A 16,796-nucleotide genomic window follows, 5' to 3' on the forward strand; every position below is an offset into this window, starting at 1 on the left:
TCACTTTTAGTCTAAAACGAAGTTTAATACAAATTATTCTTAAGGCTATGGGTACATAATTCGCAAATATTTTACGTGTATCCCTACTTTTTCTGTCTTTATACGGCAAATTACGTGTAGTAAAATTCACACTGGTGTGGATATGTAAACATTACTAGAATGTCATTCTACTTGAAAATGTCATAATTAATTTAAAGAGATGGCTTTTGAATGTTCTTGGATAACTGTTATTTTTATAATTGCAAATTATTAATTCAGTTAATAAATGTGATAATTTTTTCACTAACTATGTTTTCAGTGATTGTAATAATTTATTTGTACAACAAAAACTAATAATCAATCGAGAAAAGAGGAAAAGTGTTAAAGTGATTTTTTAATAATATGTTGTTATTTTGGAACGCTTACAATTTTGAACATCTCTAACAACAAAATACTTGGATCACAGGATATATCTGATGTATTCTCTGCTTGGATCTTTCACAAATAATACACAATAAATAACTTTTTATTAAGTTCACGTCTTAAATCAATTATTTATCAAATACACTATATATCAATAATATTTAATCAATTTCTCAAAATATTCCCGATGCAATGTCAAATATTTAAAATTGTCACTGATTGTCAGTGTCTGACTGACAATATATGCTGACAATATTATATTCGGTTGAGTGCGTTGTAAGACAAAGACAGATTTGGAAAATATTACCACGGCATTGTGTTCATTTTTTTCAAATCCTGAAAAAACCAATAAATATTTTTGAAAAATTTAAACGCAGAATGAAAGACTAAATTATTACCGAGGGCCGAAAGTCCCTTAGAATAAATAAAAAGTTTATTTTGAATGAGATATTTGAATTTAAAAATCACACTAAATTTTCTCTTAGTTTTTTCACCCCTGTAACTTATTAAAATAAACATTGTAGAAGTTATCAGGGACTTTCGGCCCTCGCTAATAACGTAATCTTTCATTCTGCGTTTAAATTTTTCCAAAATACTTATTAGTTTTCTCAGGATTTGAAAAAAATGAATCCCCATTTGAATAGCATTGCAGCCGAAAATACGTTCCGATCCTCTTAAAACAAGACTATTAAATTAGCTTACATAACAACTGTCACTGTCAAGCAAGGTCCATAGGCAACTTGTCTTACAGTAAACTATCAATAAATAAAGATTATTGAGAAAAATATGAGTGGTGCGTTAATTTTGTCCAGAAGTTTATCTTTATAGTCAATAAAATATTTAATTTTTGAATTATACTAATTTACATAACAAGAAGTAAATATGTAATATTTAATTTTCTTCTTCTTCAGCCTGTTTGCATCCACTCCCGGCCAAAGGCCTCCCCATGAGTTATCCATTCTTCTTTGTTTTGTGCTATTTGGTGCCAGTTTCTTCCCATTTTTGCTTTGATGTCGTCTAGCCATCGTTTTTGTGGTCTTCCCCTACTATGACTGTGCTCGCGTGGTCTCCAATGTACAATGTTTCTCGTCCACCTTCCGATGTTTTGTCGTGCCACGTGTCCTACCCAGTTCCATTTCATTTGCGCAATTCTTGCAATTAAATCTTCCGCCTTCGTCCTGCTTCGCACGTCCTCACTTCGTAATGTTCCCTCAGGGATATTCCTAACATAGCTCGGTCGATCGCCCCCTGTGTCGTTCTCAAACCTATTGGCTAATACATCTGTTAGTGTCATCGTCTCCATTCCATAGGTCATAACTGGTAGAATACAACTGTTGAATATCCTTTTCTTTAGAAGAGTAAAGTTTTCAATCCTAATAGCAACATTAATAATATTGAAAAATATTAAAAATATTACTAAAAGATTTTTAAAATGAAAAACTTATTGGTCCATTTCCCTGGCAACACCTCCAAGGCTTCTAAAATTTGCAAGAGAGATGGATGCTGCAGTGAAGACAAAGGGAGGGAATTCTAAAAAGTTGCAATTCACAACCACCGTCTGCACCTTGGTAAAGTTCCAACGGAACTTTACAACAGGCCTACGCCTCTCCGATGATGACTCCAATACGAGTCGAAAATCGTCGACTCAGAGTGCTGGACTGCGCTCCCTGTTCTAAGTGAAAAATAAGATTGTTTTGCCTTCGCATTGCAACTGAATAAAAATGGTATACATTTTTATTTTATGTTATATTAGTATTACTCCTATAGAGTAACTAGGTCCATTTTCCGTTGGAATTTTACCAAGCTGCAGACGGGGGTTGTGAATTGCAACTTTTTAGAATTCCCTCCCTTTGTCTTCACTGCAGCATCCATCTGGCTTGCAAATTTTAGAAGCCTTGGAGGTGTTACCAGGGAAATGGACCAATTAGTTTTTCAATTTAAAAATCTTTTAGTAATATTTTTAATATTCTTCAATATTATTAATGTTGCTATTAGGATTGAAAACTTTACCTTTCAATTGCCAGATGACGCTATTCACCTAATCCATACACGTCAGTTGCAATGTGGGGATAAACTTTCAAGGTTGGGTCACTTCGAGCAGAGAGCAGCAGGCTTACGCCTCTCCGATGATGACTCCTATAAGAGTCGAAAATCGTCGATTCAGAGTGCTGGACTGCGCTCCCTGTTCTAATAAACCGGGAGATATTAACAGAAGTTCAACCACGATTTTCTAAGTCCTGCCCTTTGCAATACTGGAAGGTTAGAGAAAGTACTTACAATTTGTGAAAAAATCCACGGGTTTCCTGTGACATTTTTCTGTGAAAATTAGATTTTCCATGAATAAAAAAATTGGGAGTTGCGATGAATTTTTAAGTCCTGCCATATCCATAGAATAACAGGATACTATCTATTTTATGAAGAAAATTTTTTGGGCAGGACAGTCGCAAAAGGACTAAGGGAGTATACATATATACAAACATGTAATGAAAATAATGAAATTTTCATGATTTTCTAAGTCCTGCCAACTTAATAAATTAATTATATTTATTTCAAAATGACCAAAAAAATATTGGCATGACGTCACCTAATGTTTAACTGCACTTGTTTCTTGGAAAATTTTGTATAAAATTTTCACTCTGGTTCCGTGATTTTCTAAGTCATAAAATAAATTTTGTTACAAAATAAATAATTTCAGTATACATTATGCAAAATGGCAGGATGTTTAGTTACACCTTTTTTACTATATATAGTTAAAAAATGTGTAAGAAAATTCGTGGAAAATTACACGATTTTCTAAGTCATGCCATTTCGCACATATCTCAAGAAGGTTAATATAAATCTATTTTCAAAGAGGCAGGATGGTTGTATAGTTATTTCGTATAAAAAAATTAAATTATCTGTCTGTAAAATTATTTCAGGGTGTTATACAAACATATTCATATCACCACATTTTTCTTGAGTCATACCATGTCGAGTATGCTTAAAAAACACTAATCTAAAACCGTTTACAACTTTACAAATGTCATCAGACCATCTGGTTGGCGGACGACCTCTACTTCGATATGCTTCGTCTAGAAGAAGCATATCGAAGTCTTGTAATTAGTTTCTTTAAAATAGCTGCAGAACGCTTTTATTTGGAAAAACGAAAACTGGTACACTTATTTATCTTCCAGAGGTCAATTGTCAAATGGCAATTATCAATTGTCAATTTTTAGTACCGGTCATAGGGGTCCGTTTGGGTACGGAAACGGATATATTATCGAATAACTTTTCTGTCTAACTTTTAAGCATCTCTGACACTGGATTATGAATTCTGGGATAGTTTTGTACTAAAAGGTACTTTTCCTTTAACTCAGAAGAATACGCAGTGTTCTAGAAAAATCGATGTGAAAAATTTTTCGTTTTTTGGTTTTTTGAGTTTAAAAGAATTTAGAAAAATTCTATTTAGAAAAACGAAAACTGCTCCGTTTATTTCTCTTGCAGAGATGAATCGATTTTATCAATTGTGAATTTCTAGTACTGGTCATTGGTCATAGGCCTCCGTCTATTTAAAAGTACGCCCACCAATGAAACGAGTGTGATTCATGTGCCTGAAACTTTTTTATCTTCGAGAGGCCCCACACCAAAGAAACATGAAACATAAAACATGAAACGTAAAACACGTTTCATGAAAATAAAACACAGCTAAACAAATAGAAGTCCGCACACACAAGAAGCGAGTGTGATTCATGCACATAAAACATTTTTATCTTGGTGAAATCTGTTTCAGGAAAGAGATCGTGTTGTATTTTTCGGTTTCAGTTTCATTGTTTTGGACAGTTAATTACGTGCATAATATGAATTCCGACCAAGAATTTAATATTGCATTGGTTTCTGCTGTAAAGTAGAACGAAGAGTTGTACAATTATAACCTGGAGAGGTACTCGAATAGGTAATGATAAGAAAATATCAGTTTTCTTTAAACCAGGACCCACAATAAAACAATGTAGATGTTTGAATACTCAGTCTATAAAATGATTTAAATTTGGGAAGATGATTACTTAGTTCGTTTGCAACCAAATACGTACTATGGTTATGATGTTGGGCAGTAATAAAAAGTTGCCACAAGAGTAACAACCTCGTCATCATTACTTTCCATTGTTGGCTATACAAATTTTCATTTTGTTTCTTTGATTAGTATATAATATGAAACGGTTTCGTCCTTCACAATTCATTTTGTTTCATGTTTTACGTTTTATGTTTTTATTTCACGTTTCTTTGATCTGCGGCCTCCCTTAGACAGTAATAAAGGTTTGCCATGACAGCAACGACCTCGTCATAACTTTCCATTGTCGACTATACAAATTTTATTTTTGTTTCTTCGATTAGTATATCACATGAAATCAAATGTTTTTTCACAATTTATTTGTTTCTTATTTCAAGTTTCATGTTTCACGTCTCATGTTTCACGTTTTATGATATTTTAATCTGCCTTAGGAAGCATTTTCAGATTAGGTGAATTGTGTTAAATTGCCTTAAAATTATCTGAGGAATCTCCCGTCGTCATTTGTTAGAGTTTCTGGACACCCTGTATGTTGTTAGTGGTAGATATTATCCTGATATTGTAGATATTATCCTGATATTGTTTCCTATGTTTGATAGCAAAATGTACTAACACTAACAACACCAGAATAAATCGATTTTTAAATACAGCATCTATCTACTTGCAACTTTTTGCATTGTGTTCAGGATAACATCAGGAAAAGGTGTATAATGTAAAAATGGGTGGAAATTGCATTTTAGTGCATAACATGCATCCAAAAGTGCATAAACCTGTCAAAATCAGTGTATGAAGGGCAAAATTTTGTTATTTGGGAGGTTTATGGAGTTACGAATACGCAAGCAGAACCGACCTCAGAATCATCTAGTGCCCAGAGTTGCTGCTAAGGCACGTCATCTGGAGTTTCGTGGGATATCGGCAATAAATTTAAAAAAACAAAACAGAATATTCGATGGTTTTTGGGATGGCCGAACACGAATATGACATTACAACCGACCCTCGGAGCACCTGGTGCCCAGGGTGACTGATCTCGAATTTAAGAGAGTTTTTCGGGGTCGATTCTGATGGCGTATTCAGTTCAGCAACCACAAAACTCTTCGAGTAATCTGCTTGCATCACTTTAGTGTCTGAAAGCCTCGAAATTTAAGAATACGGCGTGTATATCAGTCACCTCGAGCACTAGGTAAAGATCTGTTCTAATGTGACATTCTTGTTCAGAAACCCCAAAAACCACCTGAGTAATCTGTCTGTATCAATTTACTGCCGAAATTAATATATAAATATGGTATAGAACATGCTTAGCAAATAAAAAGGTACCATAAAATATCATTTTATTATAATACTAAAATACAGGGTGTCCCATTTAAGAAAACTCAGAAAATAGTGTTGTTCTGAAGCTATTTTCTTGTGGCATTTTTACAATTTTAACTATTTAGAATGGGAAATAAGCCACAATATTATTAAAAAATGATTTTTATTAACGTTTCGACGCCCAAATCGGGTGCCGTTGTCAAAATACAAAATACTATTAATATAAACAAAAATGTTGTTGCTTAGTAAAAAAATTCTTCTAATAATTTATTTAATTTGACTCATTTATATCGGCAATTCAGATACATATGATACATTTTAAAGTAGAAGACTTTAAAATGATATTGCCAATATTTATGAGTTGCGTTCCTGGGACGACTTTACTGAAAGATAGTTCATTCGATTACATGAAATCAACCCTAACTCAAGAATATCCGTCACAAAAAATCATAGCATGTGATCTGTCTTTAAAAAGACAACCACATGCAACGGTGACATTAAAATTCTCGCGTTAGAGATCTCATAGTAAATCACGAGGGAAAACCAGGAAAAATATAAATGAGTCAAATTAAATAAATTATTAGAAGAATTTTTTTACTAAGCAACAACATTTTTGTTTATATTAATAGTATTTTGTATTTTGACAACGGCACCCGATTTGGGCGTCGAAACGTTAATAAAAATCATTTTTTAATAATATTGTGGCTTATTTCCCATTCTAAATAGTTAAAATCAGAAAATAGTCATTCCGAGTTTCAAGTTTCAACCAACCCCGTATACTAAAATTAAACATTTTGGTATACTATTATTAACTGACAATAGTAGACTATATTAAAAATCGTTTAAACATAAATTAATAGAAGTTTGGATATCAAATCACTAACAATATGTATAGGGTGTGAATGTTCCTACAAAATTAAAAAAAAACGTAATTATATTTTAAACTACCTCGTATAATATTTCGAAACACTATATTTTATTAAAGAGAACATCGAGTAGAATCCAAAAATGTAAAAATATACAGGGTATTCCATTTAAAAAAACATAAATTTTTGTCACCCTGTGAAAACGGGTAGCCCTGTATGTATATTAGAAAATACTGTTAAATTATAGTCCTATCTGTGGCACATGTTTTACCTAAATAACTTTTTTCGTATATCTTACGACAAACGAGTAATTGGACTAGCCCACACTAATGCCCCACCCTGTATACAAAATAACCATAAAACCATCCTGCCTCTTTGTATATAGACTTATATTAAGATTCTTGAAACATGTGCAAAATGGCATGACTTAGAAAATCGTTGACTTTTTCACGAATTTTCTTACAAATCTAGGACTCCCGCCGTCTTACAAGAACCGTTTAACCTTCCTGCCGAGTACCGAAAAGGTATTGATTGTATTTGAGTATTATAACTTTTTAAAGGCAGGACTTAAAAAATCACGGAATCAGGGTGAAAATTTTCCGCAGAATTTTCCAAGGGACAAGTATACTTAAACATTAGGAGACGTCATGCCAATATTTTTTTTGATCATTTTGAAATAAATATGTTTAGTTTATTAAGTTGGCAGGACTTAGAAAATCATGAAAATTTCATTATTTTCCTTACATGTTTGTATACATATATACTCCGTTACCCCGTTTGCAACCCTCCTGCCCAAAAAATTTTCTTCATAAAATCGATAGTATCCTGTCTATCTACGGATATGGCAGGACTTAGAAATTCATCGCAAAACCCTATTTTTATTTTTTGGGAAAATCTAATTGTTACAGGAAAATGTCACAGGAAATTTGTGGATGTTTCCACAGATTGTAAGTACATCGTCTACCCTTCCAGTATTGCAAAAGGCAGGACTTAGAAAATCGTGGCTGAACTTATGTATAATATCTCCCAGTCTATAAGTGAAAAATAAGATTGTTTTGCCTTCGCATTGCAACTGAATAAAAACGGTATACATTTTTATTTTACCCTTTTCTTTAGATTTATTGGTATCTTTTTGTTTTTTAACACATCACTGAGTCTTCCTACTGATGCCCAAGTCATTCGGATTCTTTTAGTTATTTCTGCCGTTTGATTTTGTTTACCTAGTTTGATGGGGGACAGACTTGTCGAATTCTGCCAAAGCGAGGAGATGGTAGTAACGAATACCTTATTTAAATTACCTAAAAGAAGATTTTATACCTGGATATCACCGGCGGATTCGGAAGATCACATTGTAAGAAACCAGATAGATTAAATTTTAATCAAATTCAGATATAAAAACACTATAAAGTCTGTGAGAACATACCCCGGAGCTGACATAAATTCAGATCATAATCCATTAGTAGGCGTAATGAAGATAAAACTGAAAAAAATCCAAAAAACAAACAAATATACCACGATTTGATGTCTCAAATATAAAAGAAGAACCTGTACGTCAGAGGCTAAAAGCAGAAATAAATGATAACTTAAAGAATATCAAACAAAACGTAATAAAAATAACAGATATAAATGACAAATGGAACGTGATACAAGAATCGTTAGTAAAGGCAGGAAAGAAGATATTACCGAGAAAAATAATAAAAAAACAGAGATGGATGACTTCAGAAATCCTAGAGCTAATGGAGGAAAGAAGGAAACATAAAGGCAGGAGTAAGGCAAAATACAAGGAAATCCAGAGATTAATAGGAAAGAAAATAAAAGAGGCCTAATCCACCTGACTGGCAAATCAATGTAGTGAAATAGAAGAATATTCTAAAAAGTATGATAGCTTTAACATGCACAAGAAAATAAAGGAAATCACAAATACACAGCGAAAAAAGAAAGATGGCCTTCTTAAAGACATAAATGGAAAAATTATTATAGAAGTCAAAGAGAAATTAAAAAAGTTAAAGACATACATAACAGATCTGTTTGAGGGTAATAGACAAGAACCGGAAGAAATCGACAGCGAAACGGTACCAGAGATCATAATGGAGGAAATTGAACAAGCAATACGAAACGCAAAAAACGAAAAAACTGTAGGTCCAGACGAAATACCTGCGGAATTACTGAAATGTCTAGACGATGAAACTCTACCGGTACTACTGGATATGTTTAATGAAGTAAATAAAACCGGAAAAATCCCTCAGAAATGGTTGGTGTCCACCTTTGTAACAATACCAAAAACAATATACGCCAAAGATTGTTCGGACTATAGGACAATATCACTAATAAGCCATACCCTCAAAATATTTCTAAAGGTGATTCATGGAAGATTACACAGAAAGCTAGAATATGATATGGATGATACCCAATTTGGGTTCCGCAAAGGACTTGGAACAAGAGAGGCATTGTTTGCTTTTAATGTCCTCTCTCAAAGATGCTTAGATATGAACCTGGATATTTATTCCTGTTTCATCAAGTTCGAAAAAGCAATCGACAGGGTCCGACATGAAAGACTAATAGAATTATTGAAAAACAGAGATATAGACAGACGAGATTTACGAATTATCATCAATCTGTATTGGAATCAAAAGGCCAATATAAAGATAGAAGAACAGGAGTCCGAGAATATTGATATACAGAGAGGAGTAAGACAGGGTTGTGTTCTGTCGCCGCTACTGTTTAACCTGTACAGTGAAGCCATATTTCAGGAAGCGATAGCGGAGCTAAGTGATGAAATCTCTATAAACGGAAGAATAGTAAATAACATAAGATTCGCTGATGACACCGTTGTAATGGCAGACACCCTGGAATCGCTACAAGAATTGCTAAATAGAATTAACGATTATTGCATTCGATACGAACTAAAAATAAACAAGAAAAATACTAAATTTATGATTGTCTCAAAAACAGAACATGGAAATGAAAGGTTAATGATAGAGCAAACCCAAATAGAAAAAGTTAAGACATACAAATATCTGGGAACCTGGGTTGATGAAAAAAATGACCAAAGCAAAGAAATTAAAGTCCGAATTGAAACTGCAAGGCAAGCATTTATAAAAATGAAGACACTACTTACAAACAAAGACCTTCAGTTACCTCTCAGATTGAGGGCTCTAAGATGCTACATATTTTCTATATTGCTATACAGAATGGAAGCTTGAACATTGAAGAGACAACACATAAGAAGAATAGAAGCGTTCGAAATGTGGTGTTACAGAAGAATATTGAAAATTCAGTGGGTTCAAAGGATTACCAATGTCACAAAGTGATACGACGTTTAAATAAGAAGTTAGAAATTATGAAAAGTATAAAAACTAGAAAACTGGAATATTTGGGTCACATTACCAGAGGAGAAAAATATGAGTTGCTGAGAATTATTATGCAAGAAAGGATCCAAAGAAGAAGCATAGGAAGAAGACGCATCTCCTGGCTGAGGAACATTACAGAATAGTTTAACTGTAGTTCATTACAACTATTCAGAGCAGCAGCCAACAAAGTGACCATAGCCATTATGATATCCAACCTCCGATAGGAGAGGGAACTTTAAGAAGAAGAAGAAAACCTAGTTTGATCGTATGACCTAGGTATACATACTCTTCGACACTTTCGATCTCACTTGCATCTAAGCCGATTGTGATAACTTGAGTTGTCATCACTTTTGTTTTATTTAAGTTCATTTTTAAACCGACATTTTCAGATTCTTGTTTAAGCTTCTTTACATTGTACATTAGTTCTTCGGTATTGTTGCTTATGAGGACTATGTCATCGGCAAATCTTAGATGACTTAAAAATCTGCCATCGATGTTAATTCCACGTTGTTCCCAATTTAACTTCTCGAATACGTCTTCTAATGCAAGAGTAAATAATTTTAAAGAGAAAGTGTCTCCCTGTCTAACTCCTCTCTCTGTTCTTATTTTGCTTGTTGTTAAACCTTCTGATATATTTATTTTCATAGTTGCATTGTCGTGTATGTATTTGAGGAGTATTCTATATCTAGAGTCAATCCTTGTACATAAGTATCCCGCGTACCAAAAAACAGTTGATTAATAGCAAGTTGAAAATTTGTTAATAGCTTAACGGTGTCTAGCCGGAAAAACTTTGATGTATGGGGACACTGGAACAGGGGAAGTTTTAATTGTGGAACAGGTTAAAAAATTTTAACGTCAGACTACGAAAAGGTTCCAAGTATTTTGTCTGGGTAATGGGTAATGGGTCTTGGTAATAGCAGTCTGAGTTTTGCATGAGAGTTTAATGAAAGGGTAACAAATCAATTGGATGTTCTGTCCGACAAAATACATGGGACGTTTTCGTAATGAGACGTTCCAAATTTTTAAACAGTTCCACAATAAAAATTCCCCTGTTCCAGTGTTCCCGAACATCAAAGTTGGTCCGACTAGACACCGTTAAGCTATTAACAAATTTTCAGCTTGCTATTAACTAACTTTTTTTGGTACGCGGGATCCAGGCCTGCTGCGTTATTCATTCCTTCTAATACGGCCCAGAGTTCTATGGAATCGAATGCCTTATTGTAATCCACAAATACCAAATGAAGAGGTTCATTGTATTCGTTATACTTTTCGATAAGTGTCCTTCTTGTCTGTAGATGTTCTATGGTACTATGTATAACCTTTGCGGAATCTCGCTTGTTCAACAGGCTGGTACCTATCGAATTTATTTGATAGTCTGTCAGTGGCGGCCCGTGAGGTAGTGCCATAGAGCCATGGCACTACCTTGCTAACTATGCAGAAACATATTTTTTATCTTAAAAACATTTTAATGCCTGTTTATTTTTTTTGTGAATATTTCTCTTTATTTTTATAAATTATATCAAATCTGGCAACTGTGTAGCGCAATGCAAATCTACCGACTCTGGCCACCCACAGCTGACCGGATAAAGGATGAAAATCATAAAAATCCCAGTGCCGAACGGCATAGTGGCTCGTGAGAAAAGAGAAAGATTGTATGAGCATCCTGTCTAAGTGACAGAGAGAGAGCGGTATTGCACTTTTAACATACGTTTAAATTGGAGTCTCCGTGCCAGGCTCGAAATCTCGAAAAGGAAGTTAGTGGATCTTAAGATACAATGTTTTAGATCTACATATTTCTAGTTTCTTTACGCGTTCGCTTGACGCTATTGTGTTTATTGTCTACTACTGTATTGTATATTTGTGTTTATACTCTACTATATTTTTTAATTTGTAATTATTAGTTAGTGCGTTGTGATCGTGGGTGTCGTAGGTATAAAAATAATATTTTGATTATTTTCTACATTTAATTTATTTATTGACAATGAATCAAATTAGTATATTAAAAAACTCTTTTGGTGGTTTTTCGTTAGAAAAAAAACTACAAATTAAAGAACTCGGTCGGCCTTTACCCGATTTAAAAATTGAAAAACAAAGTGGAAATGGACAAAAACTTCGCTGTCGTAAGTTTAATAAAATTATTTATGATAAAAATAGCTGGTTGTGTGGTTGCGAACAAACTAATAAACTCTTCTGTTTTGTATGCGTTTTGTTTGGAGGTGACGAGACTTGGTCAAACAAAGATACCGATGATCTTGTACATATATGGGAGAAATTGAAACCCCATGAAAAATCTAAAGTGCACATGAATAACGTTTTTAGCTTTTCAATGCTTGGTAAGTTAAATATAAAAACCCAATTAAATTCAGCTTATCGTGATACTCTATTTATATTTTATATCCTTTTTGACCATATCGTAAAACCGCCACAAAAAATTTAGGCAGCTGCCCGGATTCTGGCACTACCTTCCTAAATTTATACGAGCCGCCACTGTAGTCTGTTATAATAATTATTTTGGTGAGCAGTTTTTACGGATGTGGTAACAGGCTTATTGGTCTGTAATTTTCGAGTTTGTGTTTGTCTCCTTTCTTGTGTAGTAAAAGTACCTGCGCATTTTGACAAGAGGTTAGAATAGCACCCCCAAAGAGACACTTGCTCATTAAGATTTTAACTGCATCCAAAATTGTTTGACCTCCAGCTGTAATCATCTACTTTGTTATTCCGTCGTCTCCAAGAGTCCATCTTCCATTTTTCATCTGTTTTAAAGCAGTTATAACTTCCTCGTTAGTAATTTCTGGTAGTATTTCAGATCCTACATTTAGTATTCTTCGTTCCATATCGTAGGCTTCAGGTTTTGCTACACTGGACGAGTATAATTCTGTATAGTACATTTTTATCTTTTATCTGGTTGTCGACCTTTGCTATTTAGAGTCTTTAACACTTTCATAGTCTTGTTTTTCTCTATAATGTTTTCAATTTTTTCGATATTGTTGTCAATATTTAATATAAAATACATTTTACCGTTGTCAAAAACAGAAGAAAAATGTATGTAGAAAATATGTACATAAATTCTATTTTTAAAAATCTTTTATCTTTAAATGTTGTGGTCGATCGATGTAAACTTTTGATTTTAAGTAACCCCTAGGAAAAAATCAAGTGGTGTGAGATCTAGAGATCTTATGGCCAATCTATTGTTCCTCATAAGTGAAGTATGAGATTTCTGATTGCTAGATCTGGTAGCTAATATTAAAAATCAAACATCCTAATTTTACAAGTAAGAAAAATAAGCTTGTCAGCGTTTTCTCCTAACAAATTACTCGTTTCCTATTTCATTGTTGCATTATTCCACCTTCGGCTTCGTCTTGGCCGAAACCGAATTTTAGCCGAAGGTGGCCGAATATTGGAATATTAGCCGAAGGTGGCCGAAGCCAATTAATCGGTCGATCTCTGTCGGCATCCTAAAGAAAGTCTTACCTGTTACTTCGTCACTATTAAAATATTCTAGTTTCGGTTGAAGCTTATAAGGTATTTCCTGAGGCATGTGGTTTAATAAAACAGCTTTTACTGTGTTTATTACCACAGACTCTGCTTTCTGATCAGTCCAAGTATCCCCTGGGAACATCCATTCTCCTGGTTTTGCATTGTAAATCAGATATTCTCGTATTTCTTCCAAACCATCACCTGGAAACAAATAGTATGAAATTTCTTTGTAGTGGTTGTCTATTAATTATTAAGAACCTATACAGTGAGCACTTAAAGGTTGGAATAAATTTATTTTCTCGAGAATGGACAATTTTGGAAAAAATCCCGAAACAGGTCAATTTTTATTTTTAAATTACGACTTTTTGGCATATACATATATCATACTAGTGACGTCACCCATCTCGGCGTAATGACGTCATCGGTGATTTTTTAATGAGAATAGGGGTCGTGTGATTGCTTATTTGAAAGGTAATTCAATTCTCTATTCAGTAGTATAAACATTAACATAAATATTTATGCAGGGTGTCCAAAAAAATTTTTGAATTAAATTTATTGACATAAAAAGAAGAATGTATGTAATTTATTTAATTCAAAATACATTTTACTGTTCTCAGAAAACAGAAAAAAATGTTTATTTAACAAATAAATATTGTATTTGCTTAAATTCAATATTAATGCAGCCACCCACCTACCTCTTGACAGTTTGAACATTTAATTTAAGCGAACAGCGATGATTATTTTTTACATAAACATTTTTTCTGTTTTCTGAGAGCAGTAACATGTATTTTAAATTAAATAAATTGCATACATTCTTATTTTTATATATAATAATATGTTAATGTTTATACTACTGAATACAGAATTGAATTACCTTTCAAATGAGCTATCACACGACCCCTATTCTCATTAAAAACATAATCGATGACGTCATCACGCCCAGATGGGTGACGTCACTAGTATGATATATATGCCAAAAAGCCGTAATTTAAAATAAAAATTTACCTCTTTCGGGATTTTTTTCCAAAATCGTCCATTCTCGAGAAAATGAATTAATTCCAACCTTTACATGCTCACTGTATATTATGGTGCATGCCTATTACATCATACTAATATATTTATGTATGCTACCCGATAAGTACTTAGCCTCGTAGCTTTGGTAGATCAGATAAAATCCAGATAATATAAGGAATACGACATGGTCACTATAACAAACGAAGTTTTAAAAACAGAAAAAGACCCAATAAAGGAAAAGGATTAACTTACTATGGATTCTCCAATAATTAACTTGGCATAAATACATCAAAGACAAAGTTACTTACTACTACAATCGGTTTACAGCGTTCTCCGACGCCTTCCGACTCCTAAACGCCATTTTTCTCTGAACCATAGACCTGGAGGGATTTATCTTTCCTCTAGTTCTTTTTCAATTCCCTCCCTCCAGTTTCTTCTCGGCCTTCCTCTTTTTTTTTCTCCCTTGTGGTGTCCACCCCAAAATCTGCTTAGGGATCCTGTCATCTGGCATTCTCTGTACATGGCCGTACCATACTAGTTGTTTTGGTTTTTATGTCATCAATTATTGTATGTGTGACTCCCATCATTTCTCGTATTCTCTCATTTGGTATCCGATCTCTTCTTGATTTGCCTGCTGCTCTTCTCCAGAAGTCCATTTCTGTTACTAGTAACATTTTCTCCGTTCTTTATTTCAGTGGCCAAACTTCACTGCCATATGTGATTATACTTTTAAGTATGCTATTGTTTATGAGCTGTTTGTTCGCTTTAGATATTGTGTGGTCCCACAGAATGCCGTTCATCACGGCTTTTCTACCCTGTATGTTTCTGTCTTTTATGGCAGCATTGGGTGTTCCATCTTGAGTTATCTTCATGCCCAGGTATTTGTATTCCTCGCAGTGTTTAATTTCTACCCCATCGTCTAATGTAATGGACTGCTTTGTTCCTCCAATACACATGGCTTCAGTTTTCTTAATGTTGACTTCGATACCCCATTTGTTATATTCTTCTATTAGCTTCCGCGTCATGTAGCTCAAGTCGTCATGATCCTGAGCAATCAGAATTTGGTCATCAGAGAAACATAAAGTGTATAGTGTTGTCTCGTCATTGAGAGGGATTCCCATGCCATTACATTTTGTTTTCCACAGCTTGAGTGCTTGTTCCAGATAAATTTTAAAAAGGATAGGCGAAATACAACAACCCTGCTTCAATCGTTTCGTGACCTTAAATCACTCAGACATCCTTGATCCAGTTTTAATTTTTGCAGTCGTTCCATTATACAGACTTTGGACTACTTTGATAAGACCATGTTTAATGTTGGTTTGATGTAGGGTTAACCATAGTTTGCTGAGGGGCACACTGTCATATGCTTTTTGTAAGTCTACGTATACCAGGTGAACTTCTTTATTAACGGCTGTTTTTTTCTCAATAACTTGCGTAATAGAGTAAAGATGGTCTACTGTGGACCGCCCAGCTCTAAAGCCAGCTTGCTCCTCTGCTTCATAATCTCTAGTCATTTTCTATTTTGTTCTTAATAAGTTTCCCATACATCCTACTTATTGTGCTGTTTACAATTCCTCTGTAATTTTTACATTGCTCCTTGCGCCGTTTTTGTGGATGGTTGACATGATAGATAATTTCCATTCTTTTGGTAATTTGGCACCATTTAAGCAGTCTTGAAAGAGTTTTCTTAGCTGTTCTTGGAGTTTGTCTGTACCGGCTTTCACTAATTCTGCAGGGATGTCACCAGGACCAGGGGATTTTCCATTTTTCAGAGATTTGGTTATTTCTTCCACCTCTGATTTACTTATTTGTAATGGTGATGAATTTAGACAGTTACTTGTGGTTAGTAAACAAGATGTTGGTCCTATTCAACTAATTGTCAATAATTACTAAAGTTAACCATTTTAAATGTTACAGACAGAGTTAAAAATGAGGAGGTCCTTAGACGGCTGAATGAAACAACACAACTGGTCACAGAGGCGTGCGGTCCATGGAAGCGGGGGAAGCACCGCTTCCCTATTATATAGGGTGGAGCAGATAACTGGCCTATTAGAAATATCTCGAGAACTAAAGGCAACAGAATCATGAAAATTGGAATAAAGGGGTTTTGAAGGATGATCTATTAAATTAAAATATCTTCATCTCTTTGCAACTTCCGGTTATACCGGAAGTTGCTTATAACTTTGTTGTTTTAAATGGGACACCCTGTATATTTCTACATTTTTGGATTCTATTCGATGTCTTCTTTCTTAAAATGAGGTTTTGTAATATTATACAGGGTATTTTAAAAGATAATTACGTTTTTTTATTAATTTCGTAGCCACATTCACACCCTGT

General features: G+C 34.0%; 1 protein-coding gene across 2 annotated transcripts in view; it reads right to left on the reverse strand.

Moving 5' to 3' along the window:
• The window catches only part of LOC114338957 (GTPase Era, mitochondrial), a 46,335-nt gene that overhangs the window by 20,542 nt on the left and 8,997 nt on the right, over positions 1-16,796 (reverse strand). For both annotated transcript variants that reach the window (XM_028289582.2, XM_028289581.2), the window contains exon 5: positions 13,440-13,646. In XM_028289582.2, the coding sequence (XP_028145383.1) occupies positions 13,440-13,646 (207 nt within the window). The remainder of the gene's footprint in view (positions 1-13,439; positions 13,647-16,796) is intronic.

This window comes from Diabrotica virgifera, chromosome 3 (assembly GCF_917563875.1).
Source record: "Diabrotica virgifera virgifera chromosome 3, PGI_DIABVI_V3a".
NCBI lineage: Eukaryota > Metazoa > Arthropoda > Insecta > Coleoptera > Chrysomelidae > Diabrotica > Diabrotica virgifera.